This window comes from Leuresthes tenuis, unplaced genomic scaffold (assembly GCF_036924035.1).
Source record: "Leuresthes tenuis unplaced genomic scaffold, fLeuTen1.0.hap1 SCAF_3, whole genome shotgun sequence".
NCBI classification, from domain to species: domain Eukaryota; kingdom Metazoa; phylum Chordata; class Actinopteri; order Atheriniformes; family Atherinopsidae; genus Leuresthes; species Leuresthes tenuis.
Genome location: NW_027325357.1, coordinates 13,570,730 through 13,597,825, shown reverse-complemented (window position 1 = coordinate 13,597,825; position 27,096 = coordinate 13,570,730). Strand labels below are relative to the sequence as shown.

The window sequence follows — 27,096 nt, the reverse complement described above, 5'->3', positions numbered from 1 at the left end:
AAATGTAACCAACAAACATGTATGAATTTCCCCATATGATGAAGTGCCCGCATCAAAACCCAATGTGGCTTAATTTCAATTATATAATGACCACAAAATGCTTAAGTAAAGACTCTGAGATCACTCCAGGACAGTGTTTCATTGTTTATGTGAGTGTTTCATTTCATACCGCCTCTTGAAGGGCTTCGTATTCCATTTTTAAGTGAATTAAATGCAGTACGAGACCACAAATTATCACATAACAATGTTCCAGTTGATGTTACTTGTTCTGATATTCTTAACATTTTGTCTATAAGTGCATGTTTTTTAAAATGTTTTCAGCTTGTGCAGAACGAGCCCTGCCACATCGCTGTCACTCTACTCACCAAGGCAGGTGCGGCCGTCCACATGAAGGCGAGAGCCAGGGTGACATTCACAGTAGTAGGAGCCCCTGGTGTTAACACATTTGTGCTGGCAGCCTCCATTATGGACCTGGCATTCATCAATATCTGAGGAGAAGTAGGAAGATGGAAAGAATGGGGAGAAAAATTGGTGCAATTTCAAAGTCCTCTCGAACTGAATCGCTAGTACAAGAGCTACCAGGCTGCAAGGGTCATTAAACCATGCAATCTTTAGGATAAAGATGTGCCATCGGAAAAACGGAATTGATGGATGAGAAGGGGAAAAGAGTATTACACAGTAAGTATATCACAGCTCAAACAAATATATCTCCCATGTGGTAACAACTACTGAACATTTAAAACCCAATTTAAATTCCTCCACCTCTTGTCAAAGTCCCCTGGGTGAGCAAACATATGGAAACTTAAATCAGAGGATGCAAAACACACACATTCCACTCAGCTGAGCGAGTCCACTGTAAACACATAAAGAAGCGGGTTCTTCATCGGAGAAACGTTGCGGTGAGCGAAACACGATGCCTCACTGAGGGCAGATTTCTAATGAAACAAATCATGTTCCTAGACAGTGCTTATTTCAGGGTCAAAGACTAATAAATTGTTTTGAGGGTTTCACAGCAGACCCCCTGTGAGATCTGAGCTGATTTATGAAGCCTGCCTCTGTTTAGACTCCTGCTAACAGCCTGTCTGCTGTGATCAAGATAATTAGGACATTAAGTCAAACCACCTCACCTCCACGCTAATAACAAGTCGCCAATTTCTTTCAACAATGTTAAAATGATCACGGTGGAGTTTGTGGAAATGTGGCTGAGTGAAAGAGATGTGACGCATTAAAAAGGTGAGTGTGAAAATGTTTTGGCTGCGGGCTGATTTCTGTAAAAATAGCTTACACTTCATAAAATACTATTAGTCAGTCCCAAGTTAACTATCTCGCTGAGACATGTGTTGTTCAGAATATAGTCCTGACCCCAGGCAGCTATTTTCTGCAAGAAACTATTCCAAGAATTCACTGAAATTCCTGTTCAATAAATAACCCAATTACCATCACAATTACAGAGAAAAAAAATTCTATTTCACTATTCATTTTATTCACTCGGTGATGATGAGGATAAAGCGAAACTATATAAAACCCCAAAGACCTGAGAAGAGTGGCAGCTATAAAAGTTCTGATTCATCCCTTCACCTGACCCCTCTCACATTTCCCTGCAACACAGCGAAATGTATTTCACAGAGTGAAAATATTGATTATGGCAGCTCAAGTATTACTTTTTGTGGCGTCTAAAGAGAAATAAAATGAATCTGTGACTCTCTATAACCCCGAGAAAGAATCTTGGCGTCCAAAGAGGTTGTATCACGTTTTGTGGGACGAGGCTTATTTCAGGATCTTAACCTCACCGTGCACAATAAAGATCATCACATCCATGTCAATTCATTTGGCTACAGAATGTGACCTTCAATCTACAGATAAATCAGGTCTTTACAAGGCCCAAAGACTGTCACCCCTGACATTATAGCACATGGAGGAAAAGCAGGGTTGAAAAGTATTAGAGCTTTACAGTTTATGTGGTACATAAAAAACAGACTCTATACTATACTATACTTTATAATAAAATCAAGGACAGGATTAGGATCAGGACAAACATGCAGGGCAGGAGCATAAAGACGCGGATTTTGATGTTAGCTGTAATGTTATATCCTCATTTGTAAGTGGCTTTGGATAAAAGCGACTGCTAAATGCATAAACATAAACATTTTCTTGCATAACGGTTCCTGTAAAACCTTTGGCTAAACCTATCTTCTCACGGTATTATCCCACATCATCTTCAGATTTAGTCTTTGGAGCAGAAACAAGCTTCTAAACTTTCCTTCTCTTCGTCTCTTTGCTGCCAAACTTAAGCTTCACTTCATCCAGGAAAGCTGGCTGGAGCCATCCATTCATTTTTCCATCAATGCAGCATGCCGTCTCTTGGTTTGGTTTTTCATGTAACGAGACCAGCGCTGCAGAGCTGAGGTTGCCCTGTCGACTGCAGCTCACAGTCAGCTCCAGCTCGCTTTCCACATCCAGAACATGATCCCAAGTAAACTTGAGCCAAGGCCTCTGAAGGCGCTGAATTTTGTGGTAAGTACATTAATTTGCTGCCCACAGTACACTCTTCGTCTACATGGAAAACTGTTGCATGTCAGCTTATAATTGCTGATTTGTTTATTGTGCACAGGAGATAAATCATTTCAGAAAAGTCTTTCCCCATCCCCAAAAAAGAAACAGTAGGACCAGGGGGAATGTCAGAAATATGGTGATAATAAATGTAAAATATCTTTCATAATGCGCATTTATCCCTGAGAACTTTGGTCCTGCCAAACGTGAAAATAAATATTCAGTCGTAAGAATACTGACATAATGGGTTTAGATAGTATCTGGCATGAAGCCCTGTTTGGGTTTCACATTGCACATCATCTTTGATGAGTCATAGTTCATATATTCACGTGCAATAATCTCCCCTCCTCTAACCTGACACAGTTACCTGAACACCAACAATGAACACAGCAACGCAGACAAACTCATTCCCACTTCGTCCCCAGAAGGAATTAACTTCGAGTCAAAGTCACAGTGTGAAATTCTGACTGTTAATAAACTATTATGACACAAATATTAATCCTGCAGCATGAGATATCATCACTTACCTGGTGCCAGGTAGCCGAGGTTGTAGCCATGGTTTCCATGGTAACAGTGAGGTCTATAGCAAATCCTTCTATAGTAAATATGTGGGTAGTTTGCAGCCAGACATGCTTCAATGACCACGAGAGAGAAAATCCACCATTCTGATGCCAGAGCCATGGCCGAAGTACGACTCAAACACAAAATAATGATCACTTCTCCAGTAAAGATTCCTGGTCTGGAATAAAGTGTTAAGTACTTCTTATTTGATGTGCTTCCTTCCTTCCCTCCATCTCCTTTTCTTTTCCTTTTCACCCTCCCATCCACCAAAGCTATGTACCTCACATATAAAGATCCTCCTCTTTCGTCTCTCTTTTCCCCAGTTGTCCTCACACTTCCCTCTCACTGCCAGCCTTTACTCTCTTTTTCACAAAAAGATATGTCAAGTGTTGTATGAACTACAAATATATATATATATATTTTCATTACTGGGCCACTGTATTTGACTGTTTCTTCAAAGAATATGTGATTCAAAGTAAGGATTTATGAGGGCACATACTTAAGGTGCTAAAGAACAAAGACTAAAGGATGTGCTGTCTATATTCTTCTTTTGATATTGACATGAATAAAAAAGAAAAAGAAAATGCCACTAAAGGAATGCCAAACTTGATAAGTGCCAGAAGTCAAATTCTATATTTTAATCCAAACATCTGAGAAAGGAATGAGCCTTACAGTGAAATAATCTATTCAGGAGCTTAGCACTATGCTCTCTCATCTGTTGCCAACACATGTGAACTCAGCAGCAGGACTACAGCAGCACTTTACAGAACTTATAAAACTGTAAAAAGCATGTTTGTGCTCAGAATCCTTCCCTGATCTGAAGAGTAATGGCCTGTAGATAAATGTCCCACAGAGACCTCTACAACATTCAATGACCGAGAGCTCAACATTTATGACTTTCCTTTCTTTCTTAAAGCCTCTGTAACACACATCTGTACAGACGCACTCAAGTCAGAGTCAGCCCAGCAGAAAAAAATCATAGTTTTTGTGACAGCGCATGCCAGCACATTTACAGCCCCGCATGCACACACACTGCCCGCCTTTAAGGGGTAAAGAAGAAACGAATACCTGTTGATTTTGGTGCCTCATTATCGTGACACGTGCCAGGCACTGGCAGAACTTCATGCTTGTAATGGCCTGAGCTGTAAAGTCTGTTTGACATGACGGCAAAAATGTTCACACTGCTACACTGCCCCCAGCATGACAGCTGTTACTGTTGGCCTCTTCTGTTTTGACTGACGTCATTCGTGTCAATGCTTCCAGTGAGTCCAACAAAAGCCATAACTAAAAAGAATTTTAGCCGGGAGCCCCAGAGGAAGTCAGCAAGGGGAATTAAATTGTAAAATCTGAAATATTTTCTATTTGCACAAAACAAACGCTGTATTTGTTCACTTCGTTCCCTGCCAAATACTAATATCTCACATTAAAGTTCCACATTGAAAAAAAATACACAGCCCCAAGGACAAGATTCCCCATATGTGCCTATGTAGAGTCCATCTAAGACTTATTTATCTTTTGAGCTAACTGCATGGAAGTTGTCTCTCAACTACACTAAAGAGCTCTGCTCTGCAGCCCTCCATGCAAAAGCAGAAAGCAGATCACTTTCTGCAGACACAGCACACATGCACATCTAACTTAAACAAAAAACTTCCAGCCAGCTTCTTTTACCACTGTTAATATTCCTGCCAATTACAGACAATTAGGGCATTAATGTCGGGGGTTGCCGTTTTCCTCCAACAACCACACCGATGGCAAAGGGCAGGGAGCTATGAAAGCCAGCTGTGGCCACGTTCACATCAGCCCTCCTAACAACCGTGACCTGGATCAGATCTCTCACTGGGTTCCTCCCGCAGACAGCTACAATCTTTCCTCCAGACTTGGCTGCTGCACAGAAGAATCATTACTCTGATTAAACCAACCAGTCGCGGAGATCCCCCAATTACAAACATCAAACTATGATGGAGCAAAAGAAAATCTCATGGGAAAATGCTCGGAAAAAGGTCTGTGTTGGTGAGCGGAGACTGACAGAAGACGCATAGATGTACTTGCTGCAGCCAAAATAATTCCAGGAAGAAAAGTTAAAAGCATCTGATACTGATGCCCATTTGAGTCAAAATGTAGTGAAGTTTGGGCCACATAAACATAAGAAAAGAAATACAAAATAAAGGGCAGTGTTGCAGAAGTTGATCAAAGTAAAGATATTAACCACGATCAGAAGAGTGGGGTGAGATTTATGAAAGCAATACAAGATTCAAGATGCAACTGCTCTCGGTCACACTTACAAAAGACTGACAAGTTGTTTGTTTGTTTTTCGCCAAGATATCCGAGACATACATATATATATATATATATATATATATATATATATATATATATATTTTTATTTGTGAAAATCTTAACATTAAAGTGTTGATTTGGATTTCTAAAAGAAGGTTTGTATAAAAAAGCTGTTACATGTGACTATGCAGTCTATGGTGTTGCTGCATTCTAAATACAACTTAAACACAATACACTAACAATAAACTTTACTCCCTGAAATACCAAACTTGTTTGTCCACCACTGCCTCAATCTATGTGTGTGTTAGTGTTATTTTGGAATTTTAGGGTTTAAATTAACCATTTGGATCTGAAGTAACCTTGTAAAAGCTTCCAGTCTGATGGCATAATGAAGTGGGGAAAATGTAGAAATACAGCAAATACTTAAAGTGACATTCATTTTTTTGAGTGAGGACTGCTCATATTGCTGATGTGACCTTAGTCTGGTGCTCCTCTCAAATGAGACATGCAGACTGTGACAAACCAACTGCATATGAGGATCAGTACCTATCAAAGAGGTTTCCCATTATGAATAAATAATAATGATAACTGAAACCTTACACAGGTTTCCCTCAAAAAAGCATATGATTAAAAGCTTTGCTCAAACACAACTCAGTATGGGTAATGGCTGAAAAGCATGCTCTGCTATTTCACTTTTCCAGTTCAGATGTATCCAACTGATCCAGAAATCATATTAGTAGGTTTCAGGTCAGACGCCAACTGCTGTCCCTCAAAAAAGTAAATGTCAAAACAATACACGCCAGAATATCCTACTTTTGATCGACTTTATTTCCCGACTTTCCACAATAAAACCAGTAGCGAGTTTCTCAAGATTCTCTCTGACTGGTTAATAGCCAAGTCTTTAAAACCCCAATTTGTTGCATGGAGATAACCAAGAAAACTTTAAGAATATCCCTCCAGAGCAAACTGCTTACCTACAAGTGTAATAAACTGTGTAACGTTTGTGGAGTGCTCCTTCAACCTGAAACCAAGCAAAAAAAAAACAACAAACCTTGACATGTTTTGCCATCTTCATTTAGTTTCTGCCCAGGAGGACACCTGCAGTAGAAACTTCCAATGGTGTTGCAGCACAGAGCCTCACAGCCTCCATTGGTTTCTTCACATTCATTCACATCTGTTGAGGAAAAAACATGACAAAGTTAGCCATCCAGATGTTAAAACTGCAAAAAGGAACTCTGTGTTTTAAAGGGTTTATTAAAACTGTGTTCTGGTTGTTTTTGGCTAGGCCTTCTCTGAACAACTGCAATAAAAAGAAAATGTTTACTGTGTTTATTCTTGAATGTTTCAAATTTCAATATGACTTTTGTAAGTATTGCTGTGGGACACCGAATACTGTTTCCATCCATTAATTGGTCTCCGAGTAGAAACTTCAATAGAATTTAAAAATATACAATGCAGCCAGAATGGAATAAAAATGTATGCAGTGATAGATTAAATGGGACAAAAGGAAATGTGGAGCAGGGACATTTTCACCCGATTGTCTTTTAACTTAATCCAACACGAACTAAGACTCGTTTTCATTAATCATACAGAAAAAATCCAAAACATATCTACACGAAGTTGCAGCTTTCCATTTAATTTCCATTAGCTAAATATGCTGCCAAACCTGTCATCAACTAAACCATATAAAATGTTTCCCTCCAGTTCCCAAACTACACATAATGACCAAGGTCATATACAGGTGCTGACAGTTCTGTCTACCATAATTGGAGCTGCAGAGATTCTGAAGTATAAGGAGATATTAAAATTGAGAATGAAAGGAAGAACGTGTGGTGGATTATCCAGTTTTGCGTGGCACTGTCAGAACACAGACACACATTCCCTTCACTGACATTTCATGTTGCCCATATGGGGCTTTGTCAGGAGAGATTATGCTCACCGAAAAGTTTATTCTTCATGACACCGGGCTGTTTTATTTTGTATGCCAGCAGATATAATCTTTCGAGGTGAAAGTGGTGAAGCAAATCAAGGAGGAACATTAAATTGGCAAAATCAGCTTGTATAATCTCTCCATGCTCATAAAAGAGAAGAGTTATTGTGCAGATAGAAGAGAAAAAAATGAAAAAAAAAAAAACAGCCCCACGGAACATTTTCCCCCTTATAGCAAATGGTGGTACAGTGCAATACCAGTGTTTTACCAGCCAATTAAGTGATTTCCCTCTTCGTTTAAAACATCTGGAAATGTTCACATGAAAAATACTGCACTCTTAGTATTGTCACAGGGTTGAAAACTGCAAAACCCTGAAAGAAGTACAATACTCCAGGAAGTGTCATGTTCAACATCAAGATCAATTTTTTTTATTGGACAATAAGTCAAACAATATAAGTAATTTATTACACCAGTCCTTAGGAGTGTGAGACAGTTTGCGGTTACAAAAATTTAAAATGGGATGCTCACTAATTTTTCATTTAGCCACTTCATCACATGAGTTCGATTTAATGAGTCCGTGTCCCAAGTGCCCGCCCATTAGTGCAGTTTTATAGGTTGTAAAATAAGCATTGCAATGGCAGATTTGAAGAAAATACATTGGTAACAGAGCTGAATGGGACTTAAAGTCCTTACAGCATCCTACGGCTAGACGGCTGTGTTTGGGTTGTATGTGCATGACACCCCACCCGCCGCCATCCTCTACCCCCTGAGGTCCCACACCTGTGTAGCAGCTTAAGCAGAGGTCTGCTAAGGGTCAGTGTCATGCTCATCGTTCTCAACATCTTTCTGCCCAATAAGAGAGCAGGAATGTTTAACTACTGCAGGTCAGAAGACGACACAAAGCAACAGGGGAAAACTGAATATCTATGTCAAATTGGGTACCTTCATTCTTTCAAATACTGGACAGAAAGTATTTATTTTTGCCATCATGTCAGCAATTTCGTAAGACCAAGATGATGTTTCAAGGCATTCTGTAAAAATAACCAATACTGCGATGTATTTCTTTTGTTTATTTTCTTTAAGAGTTACTGAACAAACTAGGCTGTGTGGGTGTTCTTGTTTTATGAAGTAACAAACCTCGAGGAGGGTGAAAAAACTGCAGTGGTAATCTACAAGAGGAAAATTGAGAGTTCCTCCTCAGGAATTATTTTCATTTGTGATAATATATCTGGGAAGACGATCATTTTCTTTTCCCCAAATCTTTGCCGATGCGATTTGTGTTTCCATTCCCCCTAATGCATATCAAATCTTGTTCAAAACAGACAGTTTTCACCTTTCCCATTCACTTTTTTCTTATTTACAGCTTTTAGATTGCAAATCAAAAACATCATCGAAAAACTTGCAAGTGAGGAGCAAATTTGAGACGTGTGAAATATATCCAAAAAACTTGGCATAAGACACACGCACAAAAAGGAAAAAAGAAATGTATCGAAAAAACTTGAGTTAAACTCAGTGACCTCTGAAGTGAGTCTGGTGGCTGAAACAGAGGCAACATTCTCTTTAAATGCTACGTCCTTTTTTCCAGTCGATAGTACGTCGCTCCCACCCATCCATCAATCTATCGCCTGGCTGAACCTCCAGCAGTGTGTCCAGACACATCTATGGGTGCAAAACAAGACTTGCAACCTACTTTACAGAAGAAAAGTGTTTAAACATCAGTTTAAACTTCTCCTTCCCATGAACATTAAATCACCATGGAGGGGTGTTTCAGTGCTCGTTCTCCAGAGAGAGGTCAGATGCCTGGAGCATCGCGGTCTGTCTGCAGTCCAATTTATGTCCTTGGTCAGAGTCAAAGGGCAACGCTCAAGTTGAACCCATTCAGGAAGAATCACACAAGACTATGCGGCAGATGTTCAGATATAAATTATGTGGCACGTGTATCCATTTGGCAAGAGAAAAATCGACCACAGGTCATTCGCACCATCCAAAAATCAGAGGATATTTTAAAATATTTTTAACAAGACATCATACACGGAGTAAAATTTTTACAAGGAATATCTGAGCAGTCAAATCTATTATCTAAGTATATGACTGGGACTGACAAATCCGATTAGTCAGTAATCATTGTGATGAATTAGAAAAAGAATGAGCTAACATTTGGCACTAAGATGAGATGATCAGTTATCTTACTGTAGCTTAAAGCATGGAAATTAATCAATTGGTAAACAAATAACATAAAAGTAGTATCAAACTTATGAGAAGGGTTTCTCTTAGTTAGCTTGTCTCATAAGTATCCTGAGATGGACAAGTTTGCTCAGAAAATGTTGAGCTGTTTCCTGTATATTCCTTCATAAATGCAAGAAAAAGTGTGACAGATTTCAGTAAACTGTTTTAGGCAAATGTCAATTCATATTTATATGATTAATGCAGTGGTTTATTTTTCTATCAAAGAAATGCTGCATCATTTGTATTTTATTGCAATGTTTAAGGTTTTATGTTATATTTACAGTAGAGATGGGCGGAAATCAAGACCACTTCGACTAATGAAAAGATTTAATAAAATTAAAAAATGTAAAGTTTGTGTAGAAAAGAGCATTTTTACATAACAAACACAACATATTTACTGTGTGACTCTTGCTTAAACCGCAATTTACTGACTAAACTCATGACAAGATGACAAAATTCTAAGGACCTTATAGGGTCCCAAAGCCAGTTAAACAATGTCTTGGAGTTTTCCAAACCCTGTTACCAACACATACTCTATGTATAAAGATGGAGTTTTAACACGACTGTTGTGAGAGCCAAATTATGCTGTTATGTCCTCTGGTGAAAGAAATGTAATACAAACGTGGAGAATTTGGTAAAAACATGCTAATCTGTGGAGCTCTGTTCCCAAGTAACCTGGAAAAGAATGAAAAATAATCAAATCTTCACAACAACTTATGATGATGTTTCTGCAAGTTCAGCTGCAGCAGAGCTTTGGGTTTACATTCCTCTGCTGTATTGTGTGACTTCCTTTGATAAGGATGACCACCACCGCTCCCAGGGCGACAAAGCTGATGTCTCGGCTGACCACGAGGGGCTTACTGGGCCAAAGAAAACTGCGAGACTACTGATATTATCTTTGGGGGGGTCATGGGCCAGAAAATTACAGCATTCATTCAAGGATCATGAGCTGGGATGCTGTGCACAGCTCCAACCTGTTTTCTTTTAGTGCCCTGATCTAGAAGCCTTCTGGTGTAGTATTGTGCTTTTCTAATGTTCATTCCTGCTTGCATTCCCTGCAGTCCACACAGCTGGTTTCATTTACCAGGTGCTATAAAGATGGGGACCGCCTGTGGGTTCCATTAAACGTATCTGAGTCAGAGGTTTCGTTCAGAGAAGAGTTAGAGGAGCATGTCTTTGCTGCTGACCTGCACATGTGGCAACTAGCGAAACATGATCTAGAAACATGTTCAACTAACAAACTAATCATCTATGAACTGGAACTGACAATTTACTTCACACCCTTTCACAAAAAACTCATCCTCACCTTTGACCTCTCGTATAACTGATTGTTAAAGATGTTTATTCTAAAGGGCATGTTCTGTTACCCGTTTGACAGACAGCAGCATAAACCTGACTCTTAGATTCTCGAATAGAACAGACAAAAACTTGGGAAAAATGCTAATTTAAGCTCGTAAAATCTGGAAAAAAAGTTTTCTTATGAGCGTTTTCACTCTGAGAATCTTAACTGAAATCAGATATAATGAGAAACAACAAAATCAATTTAAAAGGTTTTATTCAAGTGTTTGCTTTGCAGGTGAAAAGTGTCCCAACTGCATACTTACATACTTACAAAGGTTTCAATGCAAGGCTTGACTGACTGACTGCTGATACAATATTTAAAGATAGACAACATGGAAACAAAGCAGAGATCAACTAAAGCTGGCTTACTTTTCACGTGTATAATTTGCTGAGTCAGTGACTTGATTTTTAGTTCTTTGTTTAAGTGAAAAATAAAAACAGATCAATACATAAAAAGAAATGGTTGAAACTACAAAAGACAACAACTTGACAGGTGGTTCTGTAATATAAAAAATAATCATAGGCCTCAGCCCGAGTTCAACATTGCCCCCTGCTGTTAAATCTCTACTTCCTCAATAATAGCCCAGATGTGCAGCTGAATGTTTATAAAGTTTAAATTATGTGATTCTGCTCCACTCTTATTAATCACGTAACTAAAACACAGCTGCCACACTATAATATTTCACCATCAAAGTGGGCCACACTTGTCAAAGTCTCTGTTCTGGTAAAACATTTTTCACTTTGGTTTACCACACTGACTTATACCAGAGAGCTACGTACGTTGTAGCCTTTAATTTCCATCATTAGTACCATTTGATGAATTCTTGGTGCCAGTTTTGAGCAAGAGTTTCTTCCCGAGGGTCTGTAATTGTGGCCAACGTGGCAGTAGAGTTGTTAAGTGACAGTATAACTGGAAGTGGTGAGGTTTCCCCAGGAACCAAAGAGGTTAAAAATGTCCCTGTAAGGACAAAAGACTAACCACACACAGACCTCTGTGATGTATATTTATTGATGTTTAATAGCAAGCCTTTAGCTTCCATGAGGTAATCAACAATCTGTCTCCAATTTGGGGGGAGTGTTGGAATAGTTTTGAATATTTTGGAATAACTATCTACTGTGGTCAACAAAACACCCTCCAATTTAACCGTTGAAATATTAAATCATCATAACCAGGCCTGTCACAATCAATAATTAATTGTGTTATTATGATAATTTCAGATAATCATGTTCATGACTGCAGAATCATCATCATCATCTCCAAATATCATAAAATAGATATTTAAACCTTTTTGATAGAAATTGATAGAAAACTGAGTGAGTGACTATTAGTTGGCTTATACTTACTAAAGTGGCATTAGAATTTATAGAAAAGACCATGTAAACAAATCATTAATAATTATGATTTATATTCAAACCCCTAATCATATTATGTAGGGTCTTCTGTGGAGCTGTTGTCATAAGTTTACTAGTAATTTTATTGGAAATGAAACAAAAAGCAGGGTCTGGTGTGGTGACGTCAGCGTTTTTCACCAAATATAAATTACTTAATAATCAATTACTAATCATCTTCAGTCAAAACTCTGGCTGTATATTTTCAAAAATATTGTCTACATTAAAGAAACATAACATATTTAAAGAATTATTTTATGTGTTAAGGTGTTTTTGCCTTATTTACAGTCTAATCAAAGTGAGCTCTGTCGTTTCCCTTAAACTGCAAGTTCTATTTCAGTTTTTGTATTTTGTTTTTATCACACTCTTCTTTCTAAGGCATGTGTTGACAAGACACCAGCGACAAGCAGCAGACAGTTCCTCTGTCAGAGGCGCTACGTTACATTACTTTGGGATATAAATACAAATATCAATTAAACCACTGAGCAGTGTATGTGCAGCTCACTGACCACTGAGCCTCCAGATGTATTACTTGTTCATGTTTGACCACACAGGAATTCCATGTGATATCAAAGACAGTAAAATCCAGTGTTTAAGTTTGTTTAGTGAACATTCTGCTCTGCTGAGTCCTAAACTCGTCTAATCCCTGTTTTGATGATCCATTTCACTGCGCTGCAAGGCAAGCTTAAAGGTTTCTTGTGTACATGTGTGCTCATGTACTGTATGTTTATGAGTTAAAGGATTGTTCATTCTTTGGAGCCAGCTGCCTCTTACTGCACAAGTTTACTTCTTTTCTGTGATAAAGCTGAGAGCGCTATCACGACTCCTTCATTCCCCGACACAAACAGCTCAAATCGTGTTGGGGAGACTCAAAAAGCTTCACCAACGGCCAGTGACCTCAAACTGGAAATATGAATGTTGCCTGTTGGGTAAGAACAACACAACGTTCTTTCATAGCTCTGTTTTGACGTACAATGGAAGCCGAAAAGGGCAAAATGCTTTACAACGTGTCTACCTCCAGAAACAAGCGAGACAGTTCCGGACTTCTGTCGATCATTTTCACAATTGGTTACAAAGTTTTACAAATCAAAGAAAGAGTCCGAAAAAAGTAAGTACGCTGTATGAACCGACTCGTGTCTCCAGGATAACTTTTTATGGTCTAACCAGCTGAACAGGAGGAACAAATACCTCATGGACCTCAGGCGTTTGCCCTTCTGACCCTTAGCGTGTGCGCCATCAGTGCGCCTCCTGTTGCGACCTGTCTTCTCCAGCTTTGACCCAGGAGTTTTGAACGCCTGGAACGTGACATGAAGGCTTGCAGGAATCCAAAAATTACTTGTTGTGATTCCAGCCTGTCTCCTTCTCGGGCGCATTTGTGCCAAACGCAACACAGGTATGTGTCGGACTTGAGCAGATAGAACGTCACCAAATCCATTTACCTACGGGGCAAAAGGGGACAGACACGTGACAGACTGTCACGCTCAAGGTATACCACGCAAATAAATGTTAAGGCCCCTGATTATTGCTTCACCTGCTCAAGTGTAACAATACATGTTTGAAGTGTTGTAAAAGTTGAAAGGAACAACACTAAAACACATAACCCTGGGGTATGTGTAGTTCAAAAGCAGTAAACTATATTCCTAGAATAGATTCGGAAAACAATGAAAGTAGTTATTTGCCCAACTATGAAATGAGCTTTGCCAGTGTCTTTTGTTTTTATGCCTAAAGTAAAAAAGGTGGGAGGAGAGTCACAACTTAATGGGAACTTCAAGCTGACCTTACCAAGATTCAGTGTTCCGACAATGTTAGATTGAATAGAAGACGAACAACAGAATAACTATAGATATTTTTGTGAGATTTTTGATTGCCATTTACTACTGAAAAATCCAGCATCTTCAAAATGTTTTATGTTGATACCAGCTTAACACAGAATACTATGGGAACCAAAAAACCCAACAACAGCAAAACATCATGATTTAATGTCAACACAACATATAATTCTAACATCTGTGATATTTTGCCACCATGGAAACCAACATGGTGGGAAAACATCCGCCATCATGCTCAGGTTTAGTTTCTATCCAGTTCCAGGTGGAAGCGGGCGACAGTTTCTATCATGAAACACGACTAGATGCTAAGCAGAAATGGCATAATTTATATAATGTAGCTATTAGCATTCATTTTACAAATGATGATAAAAAAAATTTAAAATTTAAAAATCAAGAACTATGTTTATATTTGGATTTTTTGAACGAGAGAAAATTGTGCCAGGCAACATCACATTTTCACATACAGTGATAGTTAATTGATGCTTTTACATCCTCTTTTTAAGCTAACATAATTTGCAACACAGTTGCTCATGGGCTTTTTCTTACTGACACACACTGCATGAACATGAATCTGTCACAATCTGTGTTTGTTTTTCTGTTTAGTCTCTAGTTTCCAGTTAGTTTAGCCTTGCCATTTCCTCACCTTTCCTGCCAGTCATCAGCTCCACTCCCTTCACCTGTGTTAATCATCCTCAGCTGTACCTTCTCACTAATCACACTCCCCACAGTATTTAGTATCCCAGTTCTCCTCATTCTTGGTCAGATCCTCTGTCATTGTACCCATGTTTTCCCTGTCAGGCTTGTTCTGGCGCCTGTACATTACAATCTGTTTTTGTTATTTTCTTTGGTGTTTTTGGTTTTTCAAGTTTAGTTTTTGTGGTATTCCAGCGTAAACAAGGATTCCATTTCTATTTTCTAATAAAACTGACATTAAGTTTCCTCCTGGCTCCTGTCAAACCTCCAAACCGTGACAGAATCTATGTTTGAGCATGTGTTTATTAAAGAGTGACCTATCAACAGAATCACTGACCCTCAAAAGTCCCTCAAAAAGCAGAGCCCTGTGCCAAGATCAACTGCGTATCTTTTGGCTACAAATGGACAGTTTTGCACAGTTTATCTCACCAAAGAGGACATTTAACTTGACTATATAGAAGGAATGTCAGTAAATTAGTCTTTCCTGAGTTAAGATAAGGAACAGAGCAAGATTAAAAGAATAGTCTGGTTTCAAGAAACAGCCTTTGCCTGTGAAAGGTCACTGATATGTCTCATTTAATTTTTGCACAAATTGGCATTTGCTTTTTACACCCACAGTAGCAACAGCACTTAGAAAAGAAAACATTCCTGGCTAAATATTCTGCAGTTAAGTGGCTCCCATATGGAAAATATACACAACAGTGGAATACAGTAAATATACAGAGCAGAAGCAGTTGACTACAGAGAGGTCTGATAAGAAGAACAAAGAGGACACAAATGGGGGAAGATAAAGAAGTTTCACTTGTATAATATGTAACACATATCGGGAGAATCAGTGCAACACTGGCTGATGAAAAGGATCAGTCCACGATCATTAGTCCTGCAACTGTATTTTACAAACTCTTGTCACATCTGATTTACGCAGACTCAGTGGCCTTTACCCAACTGTGACCAGGAGTGACCTTTCATCAGGAATGCTGTAAAGAGCCTAATGAGACAGGGTGGGAGCCCAGACTCAGAACAATTACAAGAGATTAGGCTTCAGCGCAGGATGCAGAGGCAGGTAGATGGGCAAGGATGTGCCTCACCCTTTGACAGCAACGCACTCCCTCTAATTAGAGACGTCTTTCCTGACTTCACAGGCACATGGCTGCTCCCTTACGGCTCAATGTAAATATCTCACAGTAACTTAACACGCCTGTACTTTTGTCTAAAAGAGAGAAAAAAAACATTTTTCTATATATTTGCTTTCATTTGTTAGTACTCACCAAAAAACATTTTGTATCTACGGCTTGAGAAGCCTCTTGATTGCATTTTGTTCCTTAAAAAGTGTCTGTAAAGATAAATTGTTTCTAAAATACTGTTCTACACTGAATATTGTTTACAATCCTTGTTTACTCTAAGGCTTTGATGGCCCATAATCACATCTCTATTAGTAACCAGCTGAAACCAGTTTGGGGGACAGTGTTGATCATGTCTGTCAACATATGTGCTTTTTCTTTTCTTTGATGACGATCAAAAGTAATCCTGAGTACATTTTGGTTATTTCTGAAGCAAAAATACCAAACATGCCAAGGTTCGTCATTGCTTACGTTTTAGGATTTGCTTATTTTACCCATTTCAAATAATTGAAACTTCGATTCAATTTTAAACTAGACTGTCAAACTAAAACAAAAAAACTCAATAAGTTTATAATAAGAACAAATGATTGATTTGTCCCTCTAGACTTCATCAACATATCTATGGGAACTGAAAAAACTACCAAATGCTTCCTTGGACAGAAAAGATGACTTTCCAACATTAAGACCAATCTCTTCATGCTTAGTTTGTGAGACTGAAGTATGAAGGTTAGAAAGGGGGAATGAGAAGGGTGTAAAGAAATAAAGAGACTGAGACAAAGGAGTTCAGGACAAAGAGGTGAAGAATGCGTGAGAAAACTTCAGCCAGAAGTCTCTGCTCTGCTCTGCAGCAGTTGCATCACCAGGGTCTCCCTCATTTCAACTTCTCACTATGCTGACTGCTAACAATACTGAAAGAACAGGATTAAACCTTCAAATGACCTAAAGAAAAAAGAAAGAAAACATACCAATGACTCTGAATGGACCATTTACACTCAAATTTATGGTTGAGAGGAGAAATTTCATTGTAATACAAGTTATCAAGAGCATGATTAGTCCACTCCATGAACTTATTACTAACACAGACCTCAATATATATATATTTTTTGCCTTAGGTTTGTGTTTTTAAGGTTAGAACCAAATACATACATTTTCTCCACTATACAAAAAAAACCCCAGCAGGCTTCAACTTGCTGAACTTGCTCACAGAAGTTTCAGCTGTAGCCTCTTAAACCCATCACAGACCAAACAGCCTGAACAGAATTCATATCGACTCTGATTTGAGAGACATTTACAGAGCCATGCTCAACCTTTCACTTTAACAGGGCTAGATGAGCACTTAAAGCAAATACTGTAGATATAAATCCCCAATGTTAAAAATCCTTTGACTTCTCTGTGAAAGATGGACATAGCAGTCACGAGACAAACTGCCACAGCTGGGTATCTCACGCCTTTACAATCCTTCATGCTTATATTGAATTGTGAGTTATGGGGCCGCGTTAAAACCTTCCAGCACAACCTACTGTTCCCATTTGTGATCCACAGTCAGTTGAGAAGTCCTTTTCATGGTGAAACTACTATAATTTGTAATAATCAAAGTAACTGACTCATCAAAGTTGGTTGCTAAGGCATCTAACAAGGTCAAAGTTATAGTAAAACTTTAAAAAAACTAATCTTTTTTAACACGATCTTCATGACCATATTTGGGTGTCTTCCATTTCTTCCCTCTTCGGTGGATTTACAGACTCAAAAACACCCCAAAACCCTCTATTGTTGCTAAATAAAGGCTAAGTGGCAACTCAAACAACATGACAGCAACCGTGCACAAGCAATGAAACTATACTATCCACAGGTCACACATGAGTTTAATCTTGGGGCTATTCCTTGCTTAAGTGCTTAGCTAACTCAGCATGAAGGCTGTGCAAATGTTTTTCTTTATGCCATGTAAAAAAACATTTAATGGGTCTTGGAGTTGAGGGATTTATTTTTCCAATGTGGAGGATCAGAACGTCGACATACCAAAAGCAGATTTCTCATCACATTTCATATTGGTTCTGCACGTAAAGAAAACACGTGGACTATATACATACAGAAAAACAAGATTATATAGATTAAACACATTCCACCGAAAACCTCCTACCCAAGCATGGGTAAGAATCACGTGTGAAAAGGTTTTACCATAAGGTAAAGAGATGTTCCCTTTTACATGACCCCTGTGAACCAGCATCTGCAAAAAGATGGCCACCTGGTGCCATCTGTGTCACTGCTGCTCGCTCATATCACCATCAGTCTCCAAACAGCTTGATGAGCAAAACAAACTAACCGCGACCGTGCATTTTCAAATATGGTGAGATGCCATGTGGCATTTTTGCTCTTCATTATAGGTGACTACAGCTAAGAAGTTCCTCCTGTGCTAAAAAGGCAGAGACTTGACCTTTGACATCCCTGCTCCCTTGAAATTTTCAACACAGAGGGAGCGGGTAAAAGTCGCTGTTTAAATAACAATCCAACAACCATTATCCTTCTTACCCTTAATGTATTAACATTATCACTGAATTATAAGTTGTCCAACATTGTAATTTGCTACTTTTGTGTTAACTGGAATTTGGCATATCCCATGCATCTCTGGTTACATTTGACCTTATTGTGCCAAATAGACAGAAAGTCTAGGTGTGTCAAAGATGAAAACAAACAGTATTGGTCAGTCGTTTGACTAGCTTTAAGATTTTTTTTATGATGCTTACACTGTTAAAAAGGTATGAGGGAAGTGTCAAAAAGGCAGGTTACAACAGGCTGATGGTCTATTAGTCTCAGGAAAGAACACTGCTGGACCTTAGTGTAGAGAAAGACAGCTTTTAAGGAGGAAAAAAAGATAGCTCAAAGAGCAACATCTGAAATCACTCAGCTGACAACAGTTATGCACACAAACTTTGAAGATGAACGGAAGCACATAGCATCCAAATACACGTGCCTTTAAACGAGTTGTTCACCTTAACAAATATGGTGAGCATCAGTCAGAAGATGCAAGGGATCAAGACGGATGTGCAAACATAACCTGTCAAATACAGTTTAAGTAACTATCAGACTACTTTCAACTACAAACTACTAATAAAAGTTTTTCTTACAGTTTGGTTGACATTATTTCATGCAGCTCTTTATTTCTGTCACATTACAGTAAGACATTTTGTCCCTTGACCAGATGACCTTGGTTTATGTCTGTGTACATAAAAGGCTGTGTGCAACTCAACAAGAGACCTTTAACGGGACAATGAATTCCCACAATAGCACCAGGGTTTCTGCCCTAGCCTTGAAACCATCCAGACAAGCATCCAACTTTACAAAGTAGCCACAACCAGATTATTCAGCATAGCAGAAGGAAGAAACTCGATACCGAACTCAAAGAGCATCAGATTTGAGTCTCAAGCCCTTCAACAGCTCTTATATTTACACAGTTCATTTATATGCTTACCTGGGAAACTCTGAGCTACACTGACACTGGTCTCATCCCCCTCTATTAGTAAGCATTTTCAGACAAAGAATGTGGTTTATGTTTGCCTGTTTGGGACAGCCAGGGGTGGATTCACATAAACTATTGTGTACATGTTGCCCAACACGCTGCCACAACATAGAATGGAAAGTCTGGGCGACAACACACACAGAGGGAAAGGGAACATTCTCTCTTGTAATAGAACCGTACCGCCTTTATACATTTGTTTTATCAACACTCAAAATATTGTAAATCCAACGTTCAAGTAAAAAATATACTAGATTTAAACTATTTTTATCAGTTAATTGGAGAAGAAATCTATCTGACAACCATAAAAAGTATCCATTTTTTTCTTTAATACAATCATCTAGATGTAGTAACTGTCATGATCTGCATCTTATGTTTTTGTCACGTCTGTGTTTTAGTGTTTTAGTCCTGCCATTTCCCCTGTTCCCTCCTGCCAGTCGTCAGCTCCACTCACTTCACCTGTGTTTCTTCCCTCAGCTGCCTTCCCTCACTAATCACCCCCCTCTCTTGTCATACACTCATTGTCAAATCCTCACCAGCATCTGTGTTGTTAATCAGGTTCATTATTGTTACCGTCACTGTTCATGGCAGGTTTTTTGTCATAATTCAAGTTATTTTTCAGTCATAGTTAGGTTTTTGTCTGTTCTTAGGGTTTTTGTTTTGGCAATTTAGGTTTTTGAATTCTGCCTTTTGCCGTGTTTTTTTTGTTCTAGTTTCCAGTTTTACTTGATATCTCCATTCGGGTCCTTCATCTCCACGTCGACGCCACACTGTGACAGTAACATGAATAGGTGATACTGAAAGTATATGAAAATATCAGAACCAAAGCATTAAAGTTGTACCCACGTACATAGGTTGTTTTTTTTTCATGATCCAATTGGGGCTCTGAAATCTGGCATCAGACATCTTAATCAACATCAATAAAAACAACTGCTGGACTATAGAGGACTTTCATCGTGAGCAGAGAGACTCATAACCGACCTCATAACTGATCTCTTCATTCAACTGTTAATATGCTTACCTAAAACTCGGAGGGCATGCTTTAAGCAGAGGTGCTCTGTACTTATTATCATTGTTATTATTGTTATTGGTAAGAGTCTTAAAGCATTAAAATAAAGTACAAAAAAAGATTTTAATAGAATTATTTTATTCAGCTTCACTCTGGATTGATGAACGTTACCAACTTTGAATGATAAAGTAGCATTTGCAGTAACTGAAAAAACAAGGTTGAGACACATACAGTATTATAATAATAATAATCATAGTCATGAGTACTAGATCCGTCATGAGTGATGCCCAGAACAAGCTGGTCTTCCTGGCATTGCAGTGACCAAAATCTGAGCCAAGGTATGAGCTGATCGTTTAGAAATCTAAAAAAAACAGATGAAATTTCTGTCAGAGAAAGAGCTCTTTCAGCGCAGCATTTCAGACACTGCATTTTTCTGTTTGAATAATCTTTTGCTCTAACTTCAAAGATTTAGGTCTGACTCAAGTTTTGTTTCACGTTTGACGTAAAAACACAACATAGGAGATAAGAAATTTATAGACTCTTAAACTTAGAGGAAAAGTTTTGTGTTACAAAGAGTGTTGGCCATCCGCTCCGTTTGTCTGCTGTTGAGCACAGATGTCAGCTGGTATGAAGACATCTGCCCTGCCAGTGGCCTGAAAGCCTGTAAGGTGCTGATCTCAGAGGATAGCACTTGTCCGCTGATGACAGGCTGGATACAAAGTACATCAGACAGCAAGTTACTAAATCCTATCGGATATAGACAAGAATGTTAAAAGGGACTGCAGCACAAAGCAGACAAAACATCATGCGCAGAGGGCTGCCACTTCGGTACAAGAGCCAAAACAATATATTTTGATAAAATAAGAAAAATATAAGACACTAATAGGGGAAAAGAAAATACTAAGCTGAAGTAAAAAGATTGTTATTAATTTACTGAGCAACATACAGTTCTTTAATGAATATGGAAGTAATGTGAAGGGTGTCTGTGTCTAAATGAGAAGGTTATAGTCATTACAGTTCTTTAATAAGTAAGAAACTCATTTCAGGGGCTCAACTGTAATTGGAAAAATATACACACATGTACTTTATAATAATTCATTGCACTACAGTACTTTTAATTCCTTGTTGGGAACTCCTTGGTGGTAATGATGGCCTCAAGGGTCTCAAAACCACAGGTTTCTTCTTGTCTGATGGTTCATCGGGCCTTCACAGCAGCTGACTAGTTGTTTTTTATTTGAGTTTTTCTGCCTTTTAAATTTATTTTCCGTAAATTAAATGCAGCTAAGTCAGTACGAGATCAAACTTTAATCTCACTGAAGTATATTTCACCTCTTTACCTTAAAAAAAATCACGGACTGCTGTCGTAGTTTGCTTTCGGTCACTGCACATTTGTTCTTTAAACCAATAATATTGGCTAAATATAGCCCTACGTATGACTATGCTGGCTGCTCTGTACAACATGTTAAATAAACATTAGGGACCCACAGCCACTGGAAGCAATGAGAGCCCATGCCATCACACTCCCTTTGTTTTTTACAGATGAAGTTGTTTTGTTACGGATCACAAATTGTTTCAAGCCTTCCCACAGCTTTTTTTCCACATCTGTCTCATCCGTCCAATCATTTGTTATTTTGTGTTGCATTGATTTAGTTGTTTGCAGCCAATGGATGCTTTGTTTAATGTGTGGTGAGAGCTCCTGTTTGTTACTGGTTTACAGAAACGGCTTCAACAGTGATGGAAATGCATCACTAAAAAACACACCCCAATAACCTTTACCAATTAATTGATTAATCATTAATAAATAAATAGCCACACCTGGGCAGTTTATTACAAAAGCTTAACGCCTCCAATCATTTTGAATGAATAACCTCCATTAACTAAATGAAAGAGTCTTCAATGAAATCTATTTCTCTTTTTATTCCCCGATTCATTCTTTTTTTTTGTGGCACTCCTATCATTACTTAGACATAGTTACATTTTGCTTGGAATGTGGAGACATTCTGACTAAGGTATGAAAATAACTAGCATTAGCCATTTTGAGCCACCTCCAATTACTGATAAAAACCTGCAAAAATCTGAAAGAAAATCATTCTTTCAGAACAATACAAGTTATTGTTTCATTCAGATGATGCTGTGCTCAAGTAGAACTCCATTACTGAAGATGATGATCTTCAAAAGTACAGTATCTGATCCATATAAGCCTTCTGCTGTCACATGACATTTAATGCCTCTGGGCAGCATTTCTTACTTTACTACATAGTTTAAACACAAAAACAAAATAGCAATTACTGTCTTACACATCACAATGCTACTAAATAGCAAAACAGATGAACACTTCAGAGAACTATTGTGAGTAGGAGACTAATTGGCCCCTTTAAATGACTTAAACACACCCCAGCTGCCATACACAAACAAGGGCAAACCACATCAGAAGGGTTTTGGGGTGATATCACCACAAGCGACTGCAGAGGAATGCTGCTGAGGACAGTCTGAAGTGATAAAAAGATGAGTGAATCTTTGAGTGGATTGAAGCCCAGCCTCCACTGTGGCTTCAGGTTTAACATAATCATGTCAGATGACAGCAGGAGAGACTGGCAGTTGTGTAAAACATGCAGACCACACTGGTAACTCCATTAGAACGTTAGCATATGAGCAATGTGCTAAAAGCTATGCAACTGCTAAAGTTATTTAACCGCAAAGCTCTAGAATATGACAATAACAGAAAAATGGTATGTGTTTGACCACTGGAGAGATCCACATAATTGCTGAGCAATATATTAAGCTGTCACTCAACAACAGTCATTAGTTAAAGTGATGTCACTGCTCTTTCTCCCGTGGGCCACTTTGTACTCTGAAAGCAGTTATTCACTTTGCCCTCAGGACTCTAAGATGACCTTTACTTGGCACATGAGGGACCACAACAAGGAACAGCTGTGAGTTCAGTTCACCCTGTGTTGGACTTCCATCATCACATGTGTTGCCCCTGGTATGGCGACAGCCCCACGCCATCAAACAGCAGCCCCTTGTAGTCCCAGTCACAGAGCAATACAACTGTCAGTGTTTACAGACGAATAGGCTCTAGTAGAAGGGAGATCAGGGACTAGAGGCTACTTTGCTCCACCAGCAAGGGCCTCTAAGTCACCCATTGCTGATACCTATCCTCCACAAAGCAGAACAATAACATTAGATCTTAATGCGTGGAAATGCAAGGAGTAGTGATGGCTGCTCTTGTATTAAACTACGAGCATCAGAGGCAAGCAAGAGAAACATGACCGGTCTCATCAAAGCTTGCAAAGAGGGGTTTGTCAAGATACTTTATTCCCTCAGTTATGTTGGTGTAAATTCTCAGTCATCCAGGTCATGGTCATTCCAAGAGCTCGAATAAACAACTAGACAAGAAGAAGTCCAGTTGCCTTTATTCAAGCTCTTGTATTATTGCCCCAGTTACATAAAGCACTTTCATTCAATTTGAGCCGAGTTATGTCCAACTAATAAAACAACAGCACCTTACTAAAAACCTTTGTCCTTTCCCGGTTGGATTTTTGGAAATGACATCACTTGGTTAGGATTAGAGATCAAAACTCCAATGTAATGCAAAAGTTTTGGAACAGTTTTTGTTACTGTGAATAGAGAAGAGATGAAAAGCGGATAAAAAGAATAAGGATCACATCTCTTTGATCCACACTGTTGCCTCAAGAGTTCCTGGTTCAAATCTGCGCTGAGGCCATGCTGTGTGGAGTTTGCATGTTCTCGCCATGTATGTGTGGGTTCTCTCCGGCTTCCACCCACCATCCAAAAACATGATTGTTAGGTCAATTATTGATTCTAAATTAACCTTCGGAGTGAGTGTGAGCTCTTGTGTTTCGCATTAGTCTCTGCGCTGGCCCAAGATTACTTTTTAATTGAAATTTCTTGCATTATAAAAATAACAAAGGAGGAAAAGAATTCAGAGCAAAAGTTTTGCACCCTGTTATTTCGGTATTTAGTAATCTTTGGTAGGAATCACACCTTCTTGTAACAAACTTCATGTTTACATTATGTGTTAGGAAAAAAATGGAGTGCTGCTAGGATAAGACTGCCTAATGAACTTATTCAGAGTAGATCACACAGTGTGTTCATGGATCATCTCTCCTAACGACTAAGTATGTCATTCAAGTGGAAAGAAATCAGACATGAAGAAAGTCAGCAAAGCTGCCCGGAGGACTCTGAAAATGTAGAGCCATGGAAAAGTACTAAGAAGTGTCATGAAACTACATAATGTATGTTGCACCAGAGAACTTTTGAAACAGCTGATAATGAAGTTGGTAAGTTAGAGATGAATGTAAAAGCTCCTGTAGGATAGACAGAGAATGAATGATTATGTGAGAGCAAGAGACTTTAATATTAATTTTCCTCACTTTGAACTTGTGCAATGAAGACTGTAGTGTCTAGGAGGGCCTAACTCGGGTGTGAGTTGGATCATGGTGGTAAAAAGTTGACACTAAAAAGAATTTCCTGTCGTGTGGTGTTATCTGAAAAACAATAGAGTCTTCCACTGTTTAACTTCAACGGCTCAAATTCAACAATGGAGTAGCTGATAAAATACTTGGGCTTCTGGGGGGTAAGCCAACTGCTGATGTGGAGAGATTCTCATTAGCACTCAAACTGAGGTCAGTCAGTCTGCAATGTATAAGGACTGTAGGCTGAAGCAAACATCTTCAAAAGGTGTTTTTCAGGAAAGGAAAGCAGCTGATCAGTCTTAATCTGTCTGTAGAGAGTTTAGTTTGTTTAGTTTAGTTTTTTCCTGAGTCCTGCTTTTAAAAATGCATACTGCATCCAAAGAAAACTGGACGAGTGGAATGCTAACAGCTTAATTTAACTCTTGATGGAGACATTTTCTGTCCCTACAATCACATTTGTTAACTACATAAAAAAATAAAAATTGACGCTGAAAAATGCAAACCGTTGTGATAAAAATATGATGTGGAGCACAAAAAAAGAGGAAAAGATGAGGATGCGAATATGAAACACTGCAAGGATGTTTCTACTTACCATATTGGCAGCTGGGCCCATTGAAACCTGCAGGACAGTCACAAAGCTGGGTGGATCCTTCCCGACATTGGCCCCCATTGAAGCAAACTCCATAACTACACACCGCTGCATGTGCACAGATGTGGACAGACAAGAAGGTAAAAGAGGAGAGACGGAACAAATGCGTGAGTGAAGTTGGGACACCTGGCTGTTTTCATAACATGTCAACATCTGTGGTTTCAAACACTGACCTCTTTCTATCAGAGATTTATCATCAGCCTGTTAACTCCTGTCTGAAGAAGGACACCGACTCCCCTCTATTCACACTAACCAATGTAAGAGGAATCCACCACTTGGCTTGGAGAATAAGAGCATGCTTTTGGCAGCCTGACAGAAATTTGCCAACTTTGTTTTCACAGAATCACAGTAGTGATTGGATTGACAGCAACAGCTTGTAAGATTGCTTTTTTTTAGGGCTGTTTGAAAGGAAGCTCCCTTCTTCTCCACACAAAGTAAAAAAAACATTGTCTGAGAATGACAGTGATTGATTAAGCGAATGTTTGATCACTATCACAAACTGGGATAATTCAGATATGTCTGGATGAGTTACGGAGTAAAATCAAGCTGCCACAGGGTGGGCGTGTCTCATCCATCTCTTGAAACCAGCCAAAACCTGTGTCCATAAATCCCCCATACCTCAAATTGTTCACTAGTTAAAACGTGAAATTCAAAGAATCGAGGACACACAACCAGCAGAGCCATTAGGTAGCTCAAAACATGTGAATTCATCTAATAGGTATACCATCACATTCCATAAACCCACACAGCACTCACATTATTCATGACAGCCATACGCTGTGTGTTTATTATGCCTGAGCGTCCCTGCCTGTATGTATATCTGATTTGTGTTAAGGCCATTATCCATGGGAAGTAACTGTGAAGTAAGGTACAGCTGTTTAAGTCAAGCATGTAGTTTTCATTCTCCAGAGCAGAGTGAAGTGCTTACTGCTGACAAGTCCAGAGAATTGATGTTCTATCACTGAAGACCTAAATAACCATCTTTACAATTATTAGACACATTTTTTTTAAAAGGCATTTCTTCCACAAAAGCTGTAATCTACTAAAAACAAACCTGACAGATGACTGTGCGCTCCCGGACAGTAACACTCACATGTTTATGCAAACATTTTGGAAAAAGTGGTGGAGAGGTGGTGAACTAAGACTGGACTGCATAAATTCCATGTGAGAGCCTTTCAAACATTTATTTCAGTTTATATCACACATTACAGATACACTTAATAATAAACATTTCAGTGCCTTTAAATTGTAACTAACACTCCTCTTCAAATGTGTAATGAGCAGCTTCTGAAATGATGTCAGGAAGGATCCTGACGAAGGATGTCAGGAGTGAGAAGACTGAGAAAAGTCTGGCTCGCCATTCTATACTTTGTGAACATGCTTAAGTAATTTTACCTTAACTACTTAATGATGCGAACTAAAGAAATTCTTATCATTGCAGACATTCAACATAACATCAAAAAGCATTAAACAATCACAGAACAGAGCTTTGATGGTTTCCAATGATGTTTTTGGAAACTGAATATACCGTAAAGTTAGATTTTAGGTCTCATATATCTTTGTGTAAAATC

At 38.7% G+C, this 27,096-nt stretch overlaps 1 protein-coding gene across 1 annotated transcript in view; it reads right to left on the bottom strand.

Annotated features, from left to right (window-relative positions):
- Positions 1-27,096, bottom strand: part of megf6b (multiple EGF-like-domains 6b) — a 56,406-nt gene that overhangs the window by 20,166 nt on the left and 9,144 nt on the right. The window contains exons 4-6 of the mRNA XM_072381912.1: positions 25,469-25,573; positions 6,440-6,562; positions 366-488 (exon numbers count right to left, since the gene is read on the bottom strand). Of these exons, the coding sequence (XP_072238013.1) occupies positions 366-488; positions 6,440-6,562; positions 25,469-25,573 (351 nt within the window). The remainder of the gene's footprint in view (positions 1-365; positions 489-6,439; positions 6,563-25,468; positions 25,574-27,096) is intronic.